The sequence below is a fragment of the Sus scrofa genome, chromosome 6 (genome assembly GCF_000003025.6).
Source record: "Sus scrofa isolate TJ Tabasco breed Duroc chromosome 6, Sscrofa11.1, whole genome shotgun sequence".
NCBI lineage: Eukaryota > Metazoa > Chordata > Mammalia > Artiodactyla > Suidae > Sus > Sus scrofa.
In genome coordinates, this window is record NC_010448.4 from 57578115 (window position 1) to 57594901 (window position 16787).

Below are 16787 nucleotides of genomic sequence, written 5' to 3' on the forward strand. Positions count from 1 at the left end.
TATTTAGGAGCCCCCCTGGATGCACTGTCCTCTCTCCATAAACCTGCATGAAGAAGCTTCATGTAGAAGTCATAATATGCACAATACCTGGTAAAATCTGGAAATCAGAACAGTTGGGGCAATTTGTTCTTTTTCTAAAGCTAATGAAACTAAATGTGTGAGTCAGTGATTCTAAATCCTAATGGTTGGGGAATGGAATGCAAAGTTCAGAAACAGATATAAGTGTTGGAGAGTATTTTAGTCATCACTGAGTTTAAACTATGAAGTCAGCCTAAATCTCTGACAGTTGTAAATTCTTTAAATCACTTTCATTACTTCCATTCCTCAAGCTGGAGGTTGTTTTTTGTTTGTTTGTTTTTTCCTTTCTCTTTTAGGGCTGCGCTTGTGGCATATGGAAGTTCCCAGATTACTCGTCAAATCGGAGCTGTAGCCATCGGCCTGTGCCACAGCCACAGCAATGCCACATCTGAGCCATGTCTTCGACCTACAGCACAGCTCACGGCAGCGCCGGTTCCTAACCCCTGAGCAAGGCCAGGGATTAAACCCTTGTCCTCAAGGATATTAGTCAGGTTCGTTACCACTGAGCCACAATGGCGACTCCAAGAAAGTTTTTACTCTGTGGATTGTATCCTGTGATACAAAATTGCTTAAAATTGATGCAGGTAAGGTTCCAGCTTCGTTCTTTTGCAAGTAGATATCTAGTTTCTCAATACCATTTCTTTTCTTTGTTTTTTTGTTTGTTTGTTTTTTGTTTGTTTGTTTGTTTTTCCTTTTTTGGCCACCCTGTGGCATATAAAGTGCTCAGAGATAGATCTGAGTTGCACTTGCAGCCTACACCACAGCTGAAGCGATGCTGTGCCTGCGTCCCAGTGCTCCAGGGTCGCTGTCAATCCATTGCCCATCAGCCCTTTGAGGAATGGCGGGAATTCCACAGCACCATTTCTTATTAAAATTATCCTTTCCTCTTCATTTAGTCTTGGCAACTGTTTGTCATTAAATTTTCCGTATATTCCAAGGATCCTTTCTGAGTTTTCTGATCTGTCGCATTGGCTTATGTATATGTGTTTACGCTGGTATTATATCATCTTTTTTTGTGTGTGTGTCTTTTTATGGCTGCACCTGTAGCATATGGAAGTTCCCAGGCTAGGGATCGAATCAGAGCTGTAGCTTGCAGCCTTTACCACAGCCACAGCAAAGCCAGATGCAAGCCACCTCTGCGACCTACACTACAGCTCATGGCAACACAGGATCCTTGAACCACTGAGCAAGGCCAGGGATTGAACCCACGTCCTCATGGATATTAGTTGAGTTCATTACCCCTGAGCCATGATGGGAACGCCACATCCTCTTGATTACTTTGTAGTATGTTTTGAAATCTAAAAATGCTGCCCACCTTCTCTTTTTCAAGACTTTTTTTTGGGCTATTTGGTGTCCCTTAAAGATTCTGTATGAGTTTTCACGTGTTTTTTTTTTTTCTATTCGTGCTAAAATTGCCACTGAAATTTTGATAGGGATTAATAAGTCTTCTGGCGTTCCCATTGTGGCTCAGGGATAACAAAGCCAACTAGCATCCATGAGAATGAAGGTTTCATCCCTGGCCTTGCTCAGTGGGTTAAGGATCTGGTGTTGCTGTGAGCTGTGGTGTAGGTCGCAGATGCAGCTCAGATCCCACGTTGCTGCGGCTATGGTGTAGGCTGCAGCTACAACTCCAATTCGATCCCTAGTCTAGGAACCTCCATATGCCGCAGGTGTGACCCTAAAAAAAAGACCAAAAAAAAGAATAATAAGTCTTCTAGAGTTCCCCCTGTGGTGCAGTGGGTTAAGGATCCAGTGTTGCCTATAGCTGCAGTGTAGGTCATAGTTACAGCTCGGATTAAATCCCTGGTCTGGGAACTTCCATATGCCCTGGGTGTGGGCACACCCTCCCCCCCAAAAATAGGAAGTCTTCCATTTCTCTTTATTTTATTTTTTCCATTACCATTGATTTACAGTATTCTGTCCAATTTTTTTTAACTTCTTTTATTATAGTTGATTTACAGTGTAAGTTTTCCAATTCTTGACTCCAGGATGTCTCTTAATTTATTTGTATCTCCATGGACTTCCTTTAGAACATTTAGTCATTTTCAGTGAACAAATTACAAATCTTTCTCTTGCTTGGCTAATATTTCTTTTTTTCTTTTCTTCTTTTTTTTTTTTTCCAGGGCCACTGAGGCATATAGGAAGTTCTCAGGCTCGGGGTCAAATCAGAGCTTCAGCTGCTGGCTTATGCCACAGCCATAGCAATGCCAGATCTGCGCCTCATACATGACCTACACCAAAGCTTGAGGCAACACCAGATCCTTACCCCACTGAGCAAGGCCCAGGATTGAACCTGCGTCCTCATGGATGCTAATCAGATTTGTTTTTGCTAAGCTATGATGGGAATGCCATAAGATGTTCTTTGAAGCAGTGATTTTTCTCATGGAATTGTTTTGCTTTGTGTGTGTAAGACCTTGTTACCTGCAAAAAAAAAAAAAAAAAAAAAAAATTTTACTTTTTTTTTTCAATTTGGATAATTGACTGGGACACTCAGTGCCTTCTTGAACAGTAGTGCAGAGTGTGCATCTTTCCCCTTTGATGTAAGCGTTTAGCAGGATAAACTTCTATTTTTGTGTAGCTTTAACTGCCTGTGATAAATTTTGGTTATGTTGTGGGTTTTTTTTTTTTTAATTTTTTATTCATTCAGGCTCTGTGGCACAATGGATAAAAATAGAAGTACGTTGGACTTCTATTTTCATTCATACATTTTTATAGTTTTCCTTGCAATTTTCTCTGTGATCCAATATTTCTTTAAGAATGAGGTGTTGGGAGTTCGTTGATGGCTAAAGAGGTTGAAGATTTGGTTTTGTCACTGTAGCGGCTCTGGTCATTGCTGTGGTGTCTATTTGATCCCTGGCCATAAGCACAGCCAAAAAAAAAAAAATGAGGTGATTAATTTACACACTGTTTTCCAGCTGCTCTTTTCTTTTTTCTTGTGTGTGTGCGCGCATGCGTCCATAGCATGAGTAAGTTCCTGGTCCAGAGAATCAGCATACAGGAGTGAGAACTCTGGATTCTTAACCCCCTGAACCACCAGGGAACTCTTGCTCTTTATTGGCAGTATCATTCATTGTGTTTAGAGAAGGTATTTTTGGAGTTCCCGTCATGGCGCAGCAGAAACGAATCCAACTAGGAACCATGAGGATGTGGGTTTGATCCCTGGCCTCACTCAGTAGGTTAAGCATTGCCGTGAGCTGTGGTGTAGGTCGAAGATGTGGCTCAGATCTGGCATTGCTGTGGCTGTGGCGTAGGCCAGCAGCTACAGCTCCACTCAGATCCCTAGCTTAGGAACCTCCATATGCCGCAGGTGTGGGCTTAAAGGACAAGAAGACAAAAAAAAAAAAAAAAAAAAAAAAGATGTATTTTATCATCTCAGTCTTACATTTGTTAATATTTGTTTTCTGACCTAAGATGTGGTCTGTCATGGAGAATGTTTCACATGTGCTTGAGAAGAATGTCTTTTCTGCTGTTTTGGGGTGGAGTGGTAGGTACAGTTGTTTTATTTATTTATTTTTTTCTGTCTTTTTGCCATTTTCTTGGGCCGCTCCTGCGGCATATGGAGGTTCCCAGGCTAAGGGTCAAATCGGAGCTGTAGCCGCCGGCCTACATGGAGCATGTGGAGTTCCCAGACCATTGATCAGATCCAAGCACAGTTGCAACCTACTCTGCAGCTGTGGCAACACTGGATCCTTGACCCTCTGTGTCGAGCTGGGGGTGCAACCTGCATCCCAGCACTCCAGAGATGCTGCCAATCCTGTTGCACCACAGTGGGAACTCTTGTACTCATTTATTTATTTATTAGTCTTTTTTTTTTCCCCTTAGGGGCACCCCCAAGGCATATGGAAGTTCCCAAGCTAGGGTTCGAATTGGAACTGTAGCCACTGGCCTACACCACAGCCACAGCAGCGTGGGATCTGAACAGCATCTAAACCACAGCTCATGGCAACGCCGGATCCTTTAACCCACTGAGCGAGGCCAGGGATGGAAGCATCTTCATAGATACTGGTTGGGTTCATTACTGCTGAGTGACTACAGGAACTACTGTGTTTATATTTTTTAATACAGTTGTCGAGATTGGGGTAAAAGTATTCTGTTTTTATCATGTCCTACCATTTAGTACTGTTGGCACTTTTTGTCCCCAAAATGATGATTCACGTAATGTAAAGAATCATGTAAAACCACTTCCCAAGACAACGCCTGTCGCTTCCGTACATCGTGTGATTGTGTATGTGTCCAGGAGTTCATGGATGTGCGGGTCTTTGGTTTTGATAATAGACATCATAATTTCATAACTATGTTTTATATCTTTTTGGAGTTGAAATTATACCTTAAATATATTCCTTAGCTTGGGATTTTTTCCTGCACTAATCTGTTAATGGTTTCTGTAGTAATAGAATTACTAACATGTTCTGTGTGTGTGTGTGTCCACAAGTACAATGACCCTTTATGCCTTTCCATGTTGTTCACCTTGAACTTCTTTCACGTTTTCTCCATGTACCCTCTGTCACTCTACCTTTAATGGTGTGTCTGTTACTTAACTCCGTGCTTCTTTAGTTTTAATTCCACGGCCCAAGCACCTTTAGGTTCTTGCAAGTTCAGCTGCTTATTTCTGCAAGTTCAGTGTCATTTCTTAGCATCCTGACCTGAGTTGAGTTTTTCCATTCAGCTTTGATGTTCATAAAAAGGTCTTATTTATAAGGTATTTAGAGTCATGCTTTGTATGTAGGAAGTATTCAGATACCTTCTATATAGATAACCCATTGTTGAATTGTATTTGTATTTCATGCATTGTCCACAATATAGAAGTCCACATTGATTAGATGATACCACAATTTTATGAAAAAGCATGAAGAATTAAAATTTGATGCCCGTGGGTGCTCCCTTGTGGCTCGGTATTATGGATCCAGTATTGTTACTATAGTGGCTCCAGTTGCTCCTGTGGCACAGGCTCAATCCCTGGCCCAGAACTTGTGTGTGTGTGTGTGTGTGTGTCTTTTTAGGGCCACATCTGCGGCATATGGAGGTTCCCAGGCTAAGGGTCGAATAGGAGCTATAGTTGCTGGCCTACACCATAGCCACAGCAACGCGGGATCCGAGCCGCGCCTGTGACCTACACCACAGCTCATGTCAACACTGGGTCCTTAACCCACTGAGTGAGGCCAGGGATCAAATCTGTGTCCTCATGGACACTAGTCAGATTTGTTTCCGCTGAGCCACGACAGGAACTCCTGGCCCCCAAACTTTCACATGCTACATTGGCTCAGTGGAATGAGAACCCAACTAGTATCCATAAGGACACGGGTTCAATCCCCGGCCTTGCTCAGTGGATGAAAGATCCAGTGTTGGCCTTAAGCTGCAGTGTAGGTTGCAGATGCAGCTCAGATCCGTATGCTGCAGGTGTGGCCTTAAAAAGAAAAAATAAAGAGTCCCATAAATTGCTCTAAATACCTTTGTGTGGATCTGTCAGATACATACTTCAACTGAATTGATCCTTGCCCCTCTTTCCTATTCTCATTTTATGTAAAAACTCTCCACATGGGCTCTTGATGAAATGGTTTTCCTTTCAGGCACCGTTGACCTTGGAGGACATGGCCATCGAGTTCTCTTGGGAGGAGTGGGCCTGCCTGGACCCTGCCCAGAGGGCCTTGTACAGGGACGTGATGCTGGAGACCTGCAGGAACCTGCTCTCCCTGGGTGAGCATCGCTTCCCTCTGGGAGTCGGGATCTGCCCTTGGGTATCTTTGCGTTTTCCCTCGTGTGCCTCTCAGGAGACCCTCTTGTGCTTGACGGTCCTGTCGACTCAGGCATGTAAAGCCTCATGCTTTGGTATCAGGAGTTTAAAATTACCTTCTCCTTTGATGATCTGCCCTCTCTGTGATACATGAGGGGTTGTTCTAGAACTTAAATGTATTTATAAAGCTCGGTGGCAAACTCTGAATATGCTCACGTTACCATTTTCTCCTCAGGTGCTTTTTAGGGGGGTGGAGTCCACCTTTGGCAGGGATAGAATTTCCCAGGCTAGGGATTGAAAAACCCTGTCACAGCAGTGACCATTCCAGATCCTGAACCCACTGTGGCATCAGGAACCTCCCATCTCCCCGTATGCTTTTGATTTAGGAGTTTTAGATTTAGAGATACTTTTCTGCATATTATACTGTTGCTGTATATTCAGAAGGAGGAAGGCAGTGGGTGGGTTTTTACATTATTTTTCTAGATTTACCGGCCATGTCCTCAGTGCTTCTCTTAAGAAAGAACTGGAAAAGCCACAGCAAATCACTTTTCCTTCATATACAGAGGGATTTCTGGGTTGGATCTGAATGTTTTATGTACTTTAGCAAGAGAAAGAGCCCTGAGCTGTGGAGAGTGACATGGATGCCTTTGGGACATATCATAGCTCGAAAGGGCGCAATGGAAGCTTGCATATAGTGTTTGGGGAACTCCACTCATTAGAGAGGTCTTTGGAAATACAGAAATTGACTTATTATTGTGAATATTGAGAGAAAGCTTTTCTTCTTTGTAACTTATCACTGTCCTTCAACAGTGTAAAATGTTTCCTTCACCCTCCCGTGGGTCTGGGCTCCTAAAGAGACAAAGGCAAAGTTTGTGGGTTTTTGTTTTGTTTTGTTTTTGCTTTTTAGGGCCACATCCACAGCCTATGGAAGTTGCCAGACTAGGGGTGAATCCAGCTACAGCTGCCGGCCTACGCCACAGCTACAGCAACGTGGGATCCAAGCCACATCTGTGACCTATACCACAGCTCACGGCCACGCCACATCCTTAACCCACTGAGCAAGGCTAGGGATTGAACCTGCGTCCTCATGGATCCTAGTCAGGTTCGGTAGCACTGAGCCACGGTGGGAACTCCTGGCAAAGTCTTTATCATGACCCACAGCACTTGCCATCTGGCTCTCGTGAACTGGTTGTTGCTTGACTTTGAGAAGCATGAAGTAGGCTGTGTTATTGAGGTCTCTTGCCCTCTCCACTCTCCTTCAGGGCATGATTCCATTGGATGCTCTGTTTTCAGGCCATACAGATAATACCCAGTGCCTTCAGATTCTAATCACTGAACCTTTCCCAGTTCCATCCCCATTTGATGTTTTTAAAAGACCTCATCAGAAGATGGGAGAATACTGGCTGCTCTTTGATTCCTCTGGTCCCTCAGAGCCTGTGTGGAGCTGTCTCAAGCCCTGTCTGCTTGTTTATACCCCTCAGACATTCTATCTCTTCTGCTTTAATCACACTCTTCAGAGGTGTTTCTAATACAGATAGGTAGTTGGATTTTCTGTAACTGTTACTTAGAAAAAGGGACAGTGGACAGAGATTCAAAAGTTACTATTGTATAAGAAGAGGTATTAAAATGCTGTCGTGTTTATTCAGACACTCCTTTGCATCATATCTTTTTTTTTTTTTTTTTTTTTTTTTTTTTTGTCTTTTTGCCTTTTCTAGGGCTGCTCCCGCAGCATATGGAGGTTCCCAGGCTAGGGGTTGAATTGGAGCTGTAGCCACCGGCCTACGCCAGAGCCACAGCAACGCGGGATCCCAGCTGCGTCTGCGACCTACACCACAGCTCACGGCAATGCCAGATCCGTAACCCACTGAGCAAGGCCAGGGATGGAACCTGCAACCTCATGGTTCCCAGTCGGATTCGTTAACCACTGAGCCACGATGGGAACTCCTGCATCATGTATGCTTTTCTGTTGGAATTTGCTCTCAACAGCATTGTTTCTGATCCTGTTAATAAAGTTAAAAATTGCTCTCCCTTGATCACATATGTTTTGGAGCCAAGGAACTGGATATTGAAGGGTAATGTATAGGTAGCAAATTGTTGTATTTATTTGTTGTTAGTATATCCACAGAGTGTTTCATATGTTATTACGTCATTTTGATTTACACATCACGGCCTTTGAGAATGTTTTGTTTCACATGGGTACATTATGTTACAGGAGGTAATTAGTGAATATATTTTTTAAATTGTTTTCTCAAATTCTTCGCTTTCTCTATACTATATTTGTTTCCCATTGTTAACTGAGACTCATTTAGGTTATTCACTAGATAAAATAGTCTTGGTTTATTTAGTTTGACAATATATTATGTGTTCTTCATCATTTATTTATAGTATGTATGCAAAATATATGTATAGTATAGTATTCTTTTCTCTTCAGTTCTGAGACAGCAGAGTGTCCACTCTTACTTGCTACATGTGTTGGGGCGAGTTGTGGAGATACACACTTTCTTTGATTGCTAATAGACATTTGTCTGTTTTTGTTCCAGTTTGTTTGAAACTAAGGTGCTCCAAAATTACTAGAATTACCTTGGATCATTTTTTCCTTATTAAAGAATCCACTTGCTTTTCTGTTTCTAAAATTTAACAAATCATAGTAGGTAATTTCTTAGCCTTGTTTGACATAAGCATCTGTCTGTCTGTCTGTCTGTCTTTCTTTCTTTCTTTGGCTTTTTAGGGCCACGCTCATGGCATTTGGAAGTTCCAGGCTAGGGGTCAAATCGGAGTTTTGTAGTTGCTGACCTACACCAAGGCCACAGCAGTGCAGGATCCAAACTGCTTCTGCAACCTCCACAACAGCTCATGGCAACACTGGATCCTTAACCCACTGGGCGAGGTCAGGGATCACACCTGTGTCCTCATGGATACTAGTCAGATTAGTTAGCACTGAGCCACAATGGGAACTCCTTGTAAGTGTTTTCTTAAGTGTAATATTTACTTAACATGAAACATTTATTAATTAATTGCAATGAATAGTATATTAAGGTTTGTTATGTCTTGTAGGGATTTCTCATCCACATGTGATCCAGAAATTACAACTAAAAGCTAACACTGATACAGGAGTATTCCAGACAGTGATGTTGGAAAGACATGAAAAGAATGAAATGAAACATTTTTACCTCGGGGTTATTGAGAAAAATATATATGACTTTGTGTATCAGCAGAGAGATGAGGTAAGAAATTACAAAGGAATGCCCATAAGCCATAATGAAAACCTCACTGATAAGAGAGATGGACATGGTTGGAGTCTTGCAGGAATCAAGCCTGTTGGAAATAGGCTTCCGTTAAGCTTTTGGGATGAACTGCACCTATGTAATAGTCCGGAGAAAATTAATGAACTTAATTGATCTGCCAAGCATATTGATAGTAGTGCCTCATTTTTACCACCTCAAGCAGTTTCTCCTGTTGTCCAAACCAAGACCTTTAATACAAATGGGAATGATTTTATACATCCTTCAGTACTGACACAAGACCGTGAAGCACACACTGAAAGACCTTACAAATGTGATGCGTGTGGCAAAGCCTTTCTTCAAGAAGTCTGCCTCAGAAGACATCAGATGATCCATAGAGGGGAGAAACCACATAAATGTGATGTTTGTGGGAAAGCCGTTAGTCAAAATGCATACCTCGTAATTCATCAGAGAATTCATACCAGAGAGAAACCTTACAAATGCAATGAATGTGGCAAGGCCTTTAATAAAGACATCAGCCTTACTCATCGTCAGAGGATTCATTCTGGGGAGAAACCATACAAATGTAATGAGTGTGGCAAGGTTTTTAGGGAAAAGGCAAACCTTGCAAGTCATCAGAGAATTCATACTGGGGGGAAGCCTTACACATGTAATGAGTGTGGGGAATTCTTTTATTATGACTCCCAGCTCAGAGCACATCAGAGAATCCATACAGGTGCAAAACCACATCAGTGTGACGTGTGTGGCAAAGTCTTCCATCGAAGATCACACCTTACAGGTCATCAGAGGACTCATAGTGGAGAGAAACCATTTCAATGTAGTGAGTGTGGCAGGGTTTTCAGGGAAAAAGCAAACCTTGCGAGTCATCAGAGAATTCATGCTGGAGAGAAACCTTATAAATGTAGTGAGTGTGATAAGCTTTTTAATCAAAAGTCAACCCTTGCAATTCATCAGAGAATTCATACTGGAGAGAGACCTTACACATGTAATGGGTGTGGAAAATCCTTTTATTATGGCTCCCACTTCAGAGAACATCAGAGAATCCATACAGGTGCAAAACCACATCAGTGTGACGTGTGTGGGAAGGTCTTTCGTGTGTGGGAAGGTCTTTCATCAAAGGTCACACCTTACAGGTCATCAGAGGATTCATACTGGAGAGAAACCTTACACATGTAATGAATGTGGCGAAAGCTTTAGATTGAGCTCACTTCTCAGCCATCATCTGGCAATCCACATAGAAGAGATACTACATAAATGTGACGTATGCGTCAGGGTCTTCCCTACAAGCTCACAACTTTCAATTCATAAGAGAACTCATACTGGAGAGAAACCTTATCAATGTAACGAATGTGGTAAACTTTTTAATCAAAAGTCAACCCTTGCAAAACATCAGAGGATTCATACTGGAGAGAAACCATACAGATGTAATGAGTGTGGCAAGGTTTTCAGGGAAAAAGCAAACCTCGCGAGTCATCAGAGAATTCATACTGGAGAGAAACCTTATAAATGTAGTGAGTGTGGTAGGCTTTTTAATCAAAAGTCAAACCTTGCAGTTCATCAGAGAACTCATACTGGAGAGAAACCATACAAATGTAATGAGTGTGGTAAGGTTTTTAGGGAGAAAGCAAACCTTGCAAGTCATCAGAGAATTCATACCGGAGAGAAACCTTACAAATGCAGTGAGTGTGGAAAATCCTTTTATTATGGCTCTCAGCTCAGAAAACATCAGAGAATCCATACAGGTGCAAAACCACATCAGTGTGACGTGTGTGGCAAAGTCTTTTGTCGAAGATCACACCTTACAGGTCATCAGAGAGTTCATACTGGAGAGAAACCTTACAGGTGTAACGAATGTTGCAAAAGTTTTAGTTTGAGCTCACTTCTCAGCCGTCATCAGGCAATCCTCTTACACAAATGCGATGTATGTCTTAGCGTCTTCACTTCAAGTTCACAACTTTCACTGCATAAGAGAATTCATACTGGAGAGAAACCATATGAATGTAATGAGTGTGGCAAGGTCTTTGGTCAAAAAACCAGCCTCAAACGCCATCAAAAAATTCATTCTGGAGAGAAACCTTACAAATGCAATGAGTGCGGCAAGGTTTTTAGAGAAAAATCAACCCTTGCAGGTCATCAGAGAATTCATACTGGGGAGAAACCTTACAAATGTAAAGAGTGTGAGAAAACCTTTTATTGTGGCTCACTCCTTACTCGACATCAGAGCATCCATACTGGAGTTAAACCATATAGATGTGACACGTGTGGCAAACACTTTCTTACAAATAGAAAACTTCAACTGCATCGGAGAATTCATACCGATGAGAAACCTTATAAATGTGATGAATGTGGCAGAGTCTTTCATCGAAAAGAAAACCTTACCGGTCATTATAGAATTCACACTGGAGAGAAACCTTACAAATGTAAGGAGTGTGGCAAGGCCTTTCATCATAAAACAACTCTTTCAAGTCACCAGAAAATCCATAATCGACAGAAAGCCTTCCAAAGTAATGAGTGTCGGAAGACAGAAAGACCTCTGGATGATCACCTCACAGAAGATGATAACCACAGAGGGGAAGCTATATTATTGTGATGTGTGGGGAAGGTCTTCATTCAAAATTCACAGTTTAAATTCATGGGCAGTTCATAGTGGGAGGAAACATGCACAGTCATGAGTGTGGGATAAAGCCTCCCTTAACCACCAGATGCTCCACACTGGACAGAGATCAAAGAAATGCAATGACTGTCTCAAAGTCTTTAGTCAAAATTCACACCTTAAAGTCTACCAAAGAATTCATACTGTAGAGAAACAATACAAGTAAAATGACTGGTAAATCCTTCAGTGCACTTTCAAATCTAACATGCCATCAGGTAGTCCATATTGGTGAGGGAATTTAAGCAAGTGTGTTAGTGGGGTCCATGTCTTCGGATTCATTGCAAAAGTCATCCTGGAGAGAAATCAAGTGAATTTTCTTTTTTTTTTCTTTTTTTTTCTTTTTGGCCTTACCTGAGGTATGTGGAACTTCCTGGGCCAGGGATCAAACCCTCACTACAGCAACAACCAAAGCCACTGCAGTGACAATGCCAGATCCTTAACCCCCCCATTGCACCACATGAGAAATCCATGTGACCAGGGCTTTAGGCAAGGAATTCGTTCTGGAAATAAGCCCACACATGCCAAGAATAGGAATAACCTTTACTTGGGACTCACTTCTCATCAGTCATCAGATAATCCATAGTGGATAGAACATGACAGATGTTCTGAATATGGCAAAGCGTTTTTTTGTGTGTGTGTTTTGGTCTTTGGTTTTTGCTTTTTTCCTCTTTTTTTTTTTTTTAGTAGGGCCACACATGTGGCATATGGAAGTTCCCAGGCTAGGGGTCGAATTGCTGCTATGGTGATGCCCTGCACCACAGCCACAGTAATGCTGGATTCTTGACCCACTGAGCAAGGCCAGGGATCGAATGTGCAACCTCATGGTTACTAATTGGTTCGTTAACCACTGAGCCATGATGGGAACTCCATGAAAAATTAATTTTATCGTTGAAAATTGAAGAGAGAGCAGTTATCTTGAGAGGAACATTCAATCAAAATAATCATAATATACATGTGCATATTATGCACATTTAACTGCTGCTATTTTTGCTACTATTTTATCCAAAATGTATTATATGTCTCCTATTTTATTTTATTTTATTATTTTTTTGTCTTTTGGGGGCTGTACCCACTGCAAATGGAGGTTCCCAGGTTAGGGGTCAAAGCAGAGCTGTAGCTGCTGGCCTACGCCACAGCCACAGCAACTCAGGATCCAGGCCACGTCTGTGACCTACATACACCACAGCTCACGGCAATGCTGGATCCTTAACCCACTGATCGAGGCCAGGGATCGAACCTGAAACCTCATGGTTACTAGTTGGGTTCATTAATCACTGAGCCATGGTGGGAACTCCCTCTCCAATTGTAAATAATACAATTTAGTCACTATTTTTGTGACCCTGGATGAATGCTGTTCCTTCTAGCAGCACAGTCTTGACCCCATCCGGCTACTTGGTACAATGCACTATTAGGTTGTCATGGTGGAAAAACATCTCTAACAATTTATTTCCAATATGGAATCAAACAACATTCAATTTAGGGATTATATACCCATGATTTATATTTAACTTGTTCTGTCTACACTCTATACCAGAATATCCAGATGGTTATCAAGTTTCTTCCAGATTCTGATGTCTATTAGTGCATAAAACTTAATGGTGATTTCTAATTGAAGGACCGAATTGGTTTTATAGAATGTACAGAAACTGAGCTCATCCCACATAAAAAAATAGAGGTGCTCCAAGACTATGTACAATATGGAAAACTTTTTTTAGGCAGAAACTGGGTGATATTAAAAAATCTATTTGTGGCAACTCCTGTTGTGTTGCAGCAGAAACGAACTCAGCTAGTATCCATGAGGACGTGGGTTGGATTGGTGGCCTTCCTCCGTGGGTTAAGGATCCGGCATTGCCATGAGCCGTGGTGTAGGTCACAGATGAGTCTTGGATCTTACGGTGATGTGGCTGTGGTGTAGGCCAGCCGCTACAGCTCCAAGAACTTCCATATGCTGCTGTTGTGGCCCTAAAAAGAAAAAAAAAATTAATTTTGAAAAAGTTATTTTTTAAAAGAAAAAAAAGTTGGTTTCAGGCAAGGTTACACTTGTGGGGGAAAGGCGGGCAGAAGTCTTATCCTGTTTATTATCTCACTAGCGTTCAGTAAATGATAGTGATTAGTTTAAGGTAGCATTCAGGGGAGGGTGAAACTGCCGTTGTATTAAGTCTTGATTTGCTGTCCGGAGGCAAGGGACTCCACCTTGGGTTTGTTTTTGTTTTTGTTTTTTGCTCCGCCCATTGCATGTGGAAGTTCCTGGGCCACAATTGAACCTGCTTCACAGTTGGAATCTGTGTCACAGCTGCAGCTGCACTGGGTCCTTAACCCACTGTGCCTGAAGGGAGCTTCCAGAAATGTTTATTTTTAAGCACTCCCTGCAGCCGGCTCCACACTCATGAGTATGCAGTATATGAATGGATTGCTTCTTTTGTGTCCATTTAAGTCTGATGGTTTGCTTCTTGATTTACATGATGGGAAAATGGGCATATGGTGAGTAGACAAAAAATATTAGAACATTTTCAGAATTATTCAGGTTCAGTTTTCTCGAGCTGTTCAGTACAGTCATGTGAAAATAACAGTGTTTCTGAGTTTTCTTTGAAAAATGAATATATAAATGGAAACATTTTTGTTTGAGGCGCTTGAAATTTTGTGTATCACCCTCCAAAACTTGTGTTGTTGCTAATTTGCATTTGTGGCCATTTCACTGTAAAAGGGCGGAACTCCACGCAAATCATTTAGATTGATTTTAACATTAAAGTTTGATGAGAACGTTTGTTATATACTTCAGCTCTCTGGATGGACAAGGGAGAATTCCAAGGTGTTCCAAACACGGTTTGAAGAAACAGGGAATGTGACTGGCTCGCTGGAGGTTACTTGGTACGGCTTGAACTTTGAACTTGTAGTTTTTACTACAGGAGGGATCCTTCAGGGAAAAAGTTTGCCCAGATGGGCACAGTAGGAAGTGGTCGTCCTTCAGGGTAAAGCTGTCACTAGTCAGATATCAAAAATCCAGTGAGACTGAGAAAACACTAGGTGTTTACTCTTGAAATTCCTGATTTCTGGGAAATACCAGACTTACCTTTCTTTCTTTTTTTTTTCTTTTTTTTTTTTTTTTTTTTGCTTTTTAAGGCCACATCCACGGCATGTGGAAGTTCCCAGAACAGGGGTCAAATTGGAGCTACAGCTGCCAGCCACCGTCACAGCCACGTGGGATCCGAGTCGCCTCTGCAACCTACCCCACAGCTCACGGCAATGCTGTGTCCTTAACCCCCTGAGCGAGGCCAGGGGTCAAACCCGAAACTTCATGGATCCTAGTTGGGTTCGTTAACCGCTGAGCCACAACGGGAACTCCCGTATTTCTTTTATTACAGCACACACGCCTTCATTGCACAATATGATTGTTTTAAATGTTTGTAACAACTGTTGAACTAAATTGCCTAAAGTATTTTTTAGACTAGTTTGATAAAAGTTAATATGTGGTAATGTTTATAAAACATTACTAAGAAATTTACTAGTAGGACAGCAGTTATCCAAAGCCCTTAAAATTTTCAAATAAAAGTTACGGAAATTAGGAATAAGTCACATAGTTGATTTTCTACCATAATAAGTTTTTTTTTTTTTTTTTTCCCCCTTGGCTGCAGAAGTTCCCAGGTCAGGGATTGAGCCTTCACCACTTCAGTGACAACACCAGATCTTTAACCCCCTATACCACCAAGGAACGCCTGTTTTTGTTTGTTGTTGTTGTTGTTTTGTGGTTTTTTGTTTTTTGTTTTTTTAGGGCTGCACTCAAGGCATATGAGAGGTTCCCAGGCTAGGGGTCAAACCCGAGCTGCAGCTGCCAACCTACACCCCAGTGACAGCAGTGCAGGATCCAAGCCGTGTCTGCAAGGATCCTTAACCTGCTGAGCAAGGCCAGGGATCCAACGCATAACCTCGTGGTTCCTAATCCTATTCGTTTCCCGCTGTGCCACTGCAGGAACTCTGGTGTGTTGTTTTTTTATCTTTTTTGTCCACCCTGCCGCATATGGATTTCCCGGCCGAGGATCAGATGCAGCCCACTGTTGCAACCTATGCCACAGCTGCAGCAATGCTGAATCTGTAACCCAGCGTGCCAGGCTGGGGATTGAACCTACGTCCTGGCACTGCAGAGATTCTCCCGATCCTGTTGTGCAACAGCTGTGTCAACCCCGGATCCTTTATCCAGTGCACTGCAGTGGGAACTCCTTATTGCACTTTGTTTTATTGCCTTCACAGATAATCGCATTTTTGCAAATTGAGGGCTCCTGGCCACCCTGCAGGGATCGTTGCCTTGCACCATTTTCCCAAGAGCATTGCGTCATTTCATGTCTCTGTCACATTTTGGTAATTATCACGATATTTTAACTTTTTGCATTATTTGTTATAATGTCTGTAATCGGTTATCTTTGATGTTTCTACTGTCTTTCATGACTGAATTCTCAGCCATGAGAAAGAATGAAATAATATCGTTTGCAGCAAAATAGACCTAGAGGTGATCATAGTACATGAAGTAAGTCAAAGAGAAACACAAATACAGTTTCATTTCACATGTATTTGGAATCAAAGATATAAAGGAAATGAACTTACCTACACAAAAGGAACAGACTCACAGAGAACACTGGTGGTTGCCATGGAGGGAGGGGGATTGGGGAGGGACAGATTGAGAATTTGGGATTAAAAGACATGAAATGTCATTTACAGAATGACAAGGGCCTACTATATAGTACAGGGAACTATATGCAATATCCTGTAATAAACCATAATGGAAAAAACATGAAAAAGATCTGACTACTCAGCCATAAAAAAAAGAACAAAGTAATGCCATTTGCAGCAACATGGATGGACCTATAGATTCTCATACTATGTGAAGTAAGTCAGAGAAAGACAAATACCATATGATATCACATATGTGGAATCTAATATCTGGCACAAACAAACCTATATACGGAAAAGAAACAAACTCATGGACCTGGAGAACAGACTTGGGGTTGCCAAGAGGGAGGGGGAGGGAGCGGAAGTCGGGGGTCAGTAGAAGCAGACTATTGCATTTGGAGCGGATAAGCAATGAGATCCT

General features: G+C 41.9%; 1 protein-coding gene across 1 annotated transcript; it reads left to right on the forward strand.

The window, feature by feature from the left end:
- Window positions 3412-15985, forward strand: LOC102163603 (zinc finger protein 665-like). The gene is given in 5 exon segments (XM_021097570.1): window positions 3412-3562; window positions 5646-5772; window positions 8864-9143; window positions 9210-10149; window positions 10151-15985. Coding segments are annotated over 5 exon segments (2892 nt in total). The 5' UTR covers window positions 3412-3508; the 3' UTR covers window positions 11642-15985.